Genomic DNA, 7500 nt, shown 5'->3' on the forward strand with positions numbered 1-7500 from the left:
TTGTGTGTACCTGGTCAGGTGTGTTTGTGTGTACCTGGTCAGGTGTGTTTGTGTGTACCTGGTCAGGTGTGTGTTACCTGTAGGTTTCTCTATGTTATATCCTACCTGTAGACCCTGTGTGTTATATCCGACCTGTAGGTCCTGTGTGTTATATCCTACCTGTAGGCCCTGTGTGTTAAATCCTACCTGTAGGTCCTGTGTGTTATATCCTACCTGTAGTTCCTGTGTGTTATATCCTACCTGTAGGTCCTGGGTGTTATATTCTACCTGTACCCTACCTGTATGTTATTTCCTACCTGTAGGTCCAGTGTGTTAGATCCTACCTGTATCCTACCTGTGTGTTAGATCCTACCTGTAGGTCCTGTGTGTTAAATCCTACCTGTATCCTACCTGTGTGTTATATCCTACCTGTGTGTTTGAATTCTACCTGTACGTCCTGTGTGTTATATACTACCTGTATGTCCAGTGTGTTTGATCCTACCTGTCTCCTACCTGTGTGTTTTATCCTACCTGGATTCTACCTGTGTGTTAGATCCTACCTGTAGGTCCTGTGTGTTAAATCCTACCCTTCCCTACCTGTGTGTTAGATCCTACCTGTAGGTCCTGTGTGTTATATCCTACCTGCAGGTCCAGTGTGTTAGATCCTACCTGTAGGTCCAGTGTGTTAGACTCTACCTTATCCTACCTGTGTGTTAGATCCTACCTGTAGACCCTGTGTGCTATATCCTACCTGTATGTCCAGTGTGTTTGATCCTACCTGTATCCTACCTGTGTGTTTGATCCTACCTGGATCCTAGATCCTACCTGTAGGTCCAGTGTGTTATATCCTACCTGTATCCTACCTGTGTGTTAGATCCTACCTGTAGGTCCAGTGTGTTAGATCCTACCTGTAACCTACCTGTGTGTTAGATCCTACCTGTAGGTCCTGTGTGTTAAATCCTACCTGTATCCTACCTGTGTGTTATAACCTACCTGTATCCTACCTGTGTGTTTTATTCTACCTGTACGTCCTGTGTGTTACATACTACCTGTATGTCCAGTGTGTTTGATCCTACCTGTATCCTACCTGTGTGTTTGATCCTACCTGGATTCTACCTGTGTGTTAGATCCTACCTGTAGGTCCTGTGTGTTAAATCCTACCTGCTCCTACCTGTGTGTTAGATCCTACCTGTAGGTCCTGTGTGTTATATCCTACCTGCAGATCCTGTGTGTTATATACTACCTGTAGACCCTGTGTGTTATATCCTACCTGTAGGACCTGTGTGTTATATCCTACCTGTACATCCTGTGTGTTAGATCCTACCTGTAGACCCTGTGTGTTAGATCCTACCTGTACATCCTCCAGCCTGCGAGGGTCTCCCCTGTATTCAGGGAAGTGTTTAGTGATGTCAGACTGGCGTAGTTTCTCCACCAGCAGATCAGTCTTGTTGAGGAAGAGGATGATGGACACGTTGAGGAAGAGCTTGTTGTTCACGATCGTCTCAAAGATGTTCATACTCTCTACCAGCCGATTGGTCCTCCGGTCCTCCATCAGAACCTATGGGAGAGGAGGTGAGAAATGTCTTCTTTCTGTTGACTCACGTAAAACTGAAGATGTGATTTTCCCCCAAAACATCCCAGCTACATCAACACCTCATATACTCTGGTCTGGTGGGTGTGTGTGTGTGTGTGTGTGTGTGTGTGTGTGTGTGTGTGTGTGTGTGTGTGTGTGTAGCCTACCTGGTCGTACTCGGATGATGACACCATGAACAGTATAGATGTGATTCCGTCGAAGCACTGAAACCATTTCTGTCTCTGTGACCTCTGACCCCCCACATCAACCATCTTAAACGGAATCTTCTTTATGACAAAGTCGTGTTCTACGATTCCTTTGGTCGCCTTCCGTGCAAACAGAATGTCCTGCCGACTAGGGATATAGTTCTGGAGAGAGGAGGAGAGAGGGATGGAAGGATGGAGGAGAGAGGGATGGAAGGATGGAGGAGAGGGGAGGAGTAGAGAGGTGCAGAGAGGAGGAGAGAGGGATGGAAGGATGGAGGAGAGAGGGGAGGAGCAGAGAGGAGAGAGGAATGGAAGGATGGAAGAGAGAGGGGAGGAGTAGAGAGGAGCAGAGAGGAGGAGAGAGGGATGGAAGGATGGAAGAGAGAGGGGAGGAGTAGAGAGGAGCAGAGAGGAGGAGAGAGGGATGGAAGGATGGAGGAGAGAGGGGAGGAGTAGAGAGGAGCAGAGAGGAGGAGAGAGGGATGGAAGGATGGAGGAGAGAGGGGAGGAGGAGAGAGGAGCAGAGAGGAGGAGAGAGGGATGGAAGAGAGAGGGGAGGAGCAGAGAGGAGGAGAAGAGTATTATTATCATGCTCTTTGATTGTTTTTGGTTGTCATTTATGTACAGTAGACAACAGTGTTTTTGATTGTCATTTATGTACAGTAGACAACAACATTGTCAAGTTAATGTAATTACATTGTCAATAATACTATCAGATGGGGGGTGTGGCCAGAGGTTCTGACATTAAAGGTTAAAGGTGAAGAAGCTCCGCCCACTCACCGGCTGGCCAATCCGGTCCAGGTTATCCAGGAAGTATTTCACCGACTCACTCTGTAGACAGGAAGAGACAACAGTCTTTTTGATTTAATGAATCTTTTTATTCCATTGTTTCCATTGGACACAACAAGCTGAAAGCAAAGCTCAAGCACACGTTTTTGAAAGTATTTGCTATATATTTCAACCACACACACAACAAACACTCTTCCCACTGGGCAAAGACGTCAATTAAACGTCTATTCCACGTTGGTTCAATGTAATTTCATTGAAATGACGTGGAAACGACGTTGATTCAACCAGTGTGTCCAGTGGGCTGATACCGAGGCTTCTAGAATGCTCAACAATGTTCAAACAAACAAAACTGATCATTAAACTCAACCCTGACACGGACAGAGGGATGGAGGGAGGGAGGGAGGGAAAGAGAGAGAGAGGGGGGACAGAAAGAGAGAGGGACAGTAAGAAAGAGAGGGACAGAGGGGGAGGAAAAGGGAGAAAGAAGGAGTAAGAAAGAGAGCAATATTTTCTGATAAAAGTGTGTTGACCCTGTGTTTGCCTCTAAGAGGGGAACATTACTAAAACAGATCCAGGATCAGCTCCTTAATGCGTTCCAGGGGCTCTATGAAGCAATCTCCCAATGCCTCTGAAGGGAACATTACTAAAACAGATCCAGGATCAGCTCCTTAATGCGTTCCAGGGGCTCTATGAAGCAATCTCCCAATGCCTCTGAAGGGAACATTACTAAAAACAGATCCAGGATCAGCTCCTTAATGCGTTCCAGGGGCTCTATGAAGCAATCTCCCAATGCCTCTGAAGGGAACATTACTAAAACAGATCCAGGATCAGCTCCTTAATGCGTTCCAGGGGCTCTATGAAGCAATCTCCCAATGCCTCTGAAGGGAACATTACTAAAACAGATCCAGGATCAGCTCCTTAATGCGTTCCAGGGGCTCTATGAAGCAATCTCCCAATGCCTCTGAAGGGAACATTACTAAAACAGATCCAGGATCAGCTCCTTAATGCGTTCCAGGGGCTCTATGAAACAATCTCCCAATGCCTGGATAAGCATTTACGTCATTCAGCAGACACTTTTATCCAAAGTCATTGGTCCATTTTATGAATAGGTGTCCCCAGGCTGTATCAAACCCACGACCCTTGGTCTTACATGCACCACACCGACTGAGCCAAACAGGATGTTTAACATTATTTACTATGATAGTTCAGTCTGGTACATTGCAACCTCAATCACATCCACCACCCCAGGAAACAGCTGTGTGTGTGAAAACAGAGAGAGGGATTAACCAGACAGAGACAGCAACCCCCCTCCCCTCCCTTCCATACACACATAAAACTAGCCCTCGTTCCAAAACTATTCCTCTTTCCAAAACTATTCCTCTTTCCAAAACTATTCCTCTTTTGAAACCTATTCCTCTTTCCAAAACTATTCCTCTTTCCAAAACTATTCCTCTTTATTCCTCTTTCCAAAACTATTCCTCTTTATTCCTCTTTCCAAAACTATTCCTCTTTATTCCTCTTTCCAAAACTATTCGTCTTTCCACTATTCTTCTTTCAATCCGTCTTTCATTCAGTTGATGGGCTCTGGTCTGGTCTGGTCTGGTCTGGTCTGGTCTTATTGTAAATGTCAGTTTGTCTTCTTCTCCAAATGAGATTCCAACTTGTCTTATAAATGAATAATAATTTGTCACAGAGTCGTGTTCTAAAAGTGACCCCATTGGATGAACGGCCGTGAACCGTTATGTTGCCGTGCCAAACAGGAAACGCGACCCCATGACCCAATGACTGACCTGTGATGTCACCGCCACAGGAAACAAAGTCCGCCAACGTAAGGGGGAGGGGCCAGGAGGGGGGAGAGGGGAATTCCCAGCATTGAGGAGATTAACACAGACTACATACACAGACAGACAGACAGACAGACAGACAGACAGACAGACAGACAGACAGACAGACAGACAGACAGACAGACAGACAGACAGACAGACAGACAGACAGACACACTAGTCTCACTTTGCCATACCACCAAAATCACGTCGTTGTCACACCTCCCTTGGAAGTCTGGAGAATTTAGTTTTGGTGCAAAAACACAGCGGACAGATTTTGATTAGATGTTACATTTCTAGACCCCCCCCCACGCCTGTAGACTTGCTGGGTGCTCACTGATTACCATCCTGGTAGTTGGTGTTGTTGCCTATGCTAGTTTTTCAAGTGCTGCTGACAGGTCTGCGATTTATATTTTATTGAAAGTGAATTACGTTGGTAAAGTCAAAGGCCACAACACGTTCTAAACCGCTCTGGTGACAAACCCTTTTCCTTTTGTGTCCAGTCATCCTGTCCACACGGCCGCTTTGCTACCACTGAAAATATCTTGAAGATTGCCCATTATTTAGTTTCTAAGGACCCATAAAACAGAGGCAGTGGGAGAACATATTCAAGTATGTAAACACAATTTTTTATTTTTATTATTAACTAGCTAGCTAGCTACAGTAGGCCACTTTGTAGGCTAACTCCACTGAGCTGCTAACTAGCGAGCTAGCTAACTTTACACACTGTTTAGCTAAGTGAATTAAATGTCATCAGCTAGCTAACTTTACACACTGTTTAGCTAAGTGAATTAAATGTCATCAGCTAGCTAACTTTACACACTGTTTAGCTAAGTGAATTTAATGTCATCAGCTAGCTAACTTTACACACTGTTTAGCTAAGTGAATTAAATGTCATCAGCTAGTTAACTTCCTATTACCTAGCTATCTTGACGTAATCATTGTAAAATTAAAAATCAGTCTCCAAATGTCAGTCTCCAATTTTGTAGATAACGGCCATGGAAGAGGGTGACATTGCAGCTTCAGCTGTAAGTAAAGGGAGAGGGTGGGCTACTGGACAGGTCATATGAACAGATTCTCCAGTCCCTAGAGGGTTAAACTACGAGGATAGAGAGATAATGGCAACATAATATTCAGTGCCGTCTAATTGGAGTATAATGAAGCCTGTTTGTTTGTAATGTAATCTGTCCTCAGCTATGGAAAGCTGTGAAAGCCTGTTGCCAGAGGAAGACAGAGGTCCCAGTGAACGTCCTAAGAGACTAAGGGTATATCCTATACGCCCTGGGTTATATGTGTAGGCCTACGGATGTTTAACAGAATGCTGTTATACAGTTAAACATCCCACACAATGTATTAACCTGTTACAACTGGAGCTGCTGGAGGACTGCTGGCTGTGCAGGGTTCTGTTCCAGCCCAGCAAAAACACACCCGATTATCAGCTCATCACTTCTAATGAGTTGATCTTCAAGAGTGCTATTTCCTGGGCTGGATCAAAACCCTGCTCAGTCAGTAGATCGGTGGAGCAGGGTCGGTCACCGCTGGATTAGAATCCTGCTCAGCCAGTAGATCGGTGGAGAAGGGTCGGTCACCGCTGGATTAGAATCCTGCTCAGCCAGTAGATCGGTGGAGAAGGGTCGGTCACCGCTGGATCAGAACCCTGCTCAGCCAGTAGATCGGTGGAGCAGGGTCGGTCACCGCTGGATCAGAACCCTGCTCAGCCAGTAGATCGGTGGAGCAGGGTCGGTCACCGCTGGATCAGAACCCTGCTCAGCCAGTAGATCAGTGGAGGAGGATCGGTCACCGCTGGATCAGAACCCTGCTCAGCCAGTAGATCAGTGGAGCAGGGTCGGTCACCGCTGGATCAGAACCCTGCTCAGCCAGTAGATCAGTGGAGCAGGATCGGTCACCGCTGGATCAGAACCCTGCTCAGCCAGTAGATCAGTGGAGCAGGGTTGGTCACCGCTGGATCAGAACCCTGCTCAGCCAGTAGATCAGTGGAGCAGGGTTGGTCACCGCTGGATCAGAACCCTGCTCAGCCAGTAGATCAGTGGAGCAGGATCGGTCACCGCTGGATCAGAACCCTGCTCAGCCAGTAGATCAGTGGAGCAGGATCGGTCACCGCTGGAATGGAGTTTTTGTTGTTTTCCTGAAACGCTGTTTTAGTAATAATAACCTACTTGTTGCTAGTCAATGATCTAGTGTTGTTTAGACTAAGATGTCTCATCTTTACATAACAGTTAGCTTATTTCTACATTTTAAAGTGATGATTCTTGTGAAGTGTTTAAACTTGTTTTAACTGTTAAACTAATGACCTGGTGTTGATGTTTATTAATCACAATTCTGAAATAAAGAGAGGAAGAGATTCTGTCTGTAATGGGTCTGTGTTTCAATAAAGAGAAGAAGAGCTTCTGTCTGTAATGGGTCTGTGTTTCAATAAAGAGAAGGAGAGGTTCTGTCTGTAATGGGTCTGTGTTTCAATAAAGAGAAGGAGAGGTTCTGTCTGTAATGGGTCTGTGTTTCAATAAAGAGAGGTAGAGGTTCTGTCTGTAATGGGTCTGTGTTTCAATAAAGAGAGGTAGAGGTTCTGTCTGTAATGGGTCTGTGTTTCAATAAAGAGAGGAAGGGCTTCTGTCTGTAATGGGTCTGTGTTTCAATAAAGAGAAGAAGGGCTTCTGTCTGTAATGGGTCTGTGTTTCAATAAAGAGAGGTAGAGGTTCTGTCTGTAATGGGTCTGTGTTGTATTCTCAAATGAACATAACCGTTTTGTATAGTTGTAAGATCTCCAATGAGTTGTATTTGATTGTCACTCTCTCAGTGTATCAGCTATGTGAATCCATCGTGCAGCTTCTCATGTAACATCACTAATGCAGCTATAGTCCTACAGTGTGATGGCACTACTGGCCTTTAGGGCATCTGTCCAGGGGCGGAAATCCCGGGGGGGATGGGGGGGACACGACCCCCCCATCCTGGGAAAAATATGATTTGTCCCCCCCAATATATCACTGAAACATAACTATGTAATTTAAATAATATTAATAATACGCAATGAAAACAATTGTGCTGATTATAGACACTTAATAGCGCGTTTTTAAGTTTCAAAAGATTGCAAACCCCCCCACCCTTTGCCTCA

At 45.4% G+C, this 7500-nt stretch overlaps 1 protein-coding gene across 1 annotated transcript in view; it reads right to left on the minus strand.

Annotated features, from left to right (window-relative positions):
- The window catches only part of LOC115181662 (guanine nucleotide-binding protein subunit alpha-12), a 31415-nt gene that overhangs the window by 1038 nt on the left and 22877 nt on the right, over nucleotides 1–7500 (minus strand). Inside the window, exons 3-5 of the mRNA XM_029743491.1 lie at nucleotides 2539–2589; nucleotides 1720–1920; nucleotides 1331–1537 (exon numbers count right to left, since the gene is read on the minus strand). Coding sequence (XP_029599351.1) covers nucleotides 1331–1537; nucleotides 1720–1920; nucleotides 2539–2589 — 459 coding nt within the window. The remainder of the gene's footprint in view (nucleotides 1–1330; nucleotides 1538–1719; nucleotides 1921–2538; nucleotides 2590–7500) is intronic.

Source organism: Salmo trutta, unplaced genomic scaffold (assembly GCF_901001165.1).
Source record: "Salmo trutta unplaced genomic scaffold, fSalTru1.1, whole genome shotgun sequence".
Taxonomy (NCBI): domain Eukaryota; kingdom Metazoa; phylum Chordata; class Actinopteri; order Salmoniformes; family Salmonidae; genus Salmo; species Salmo trutta.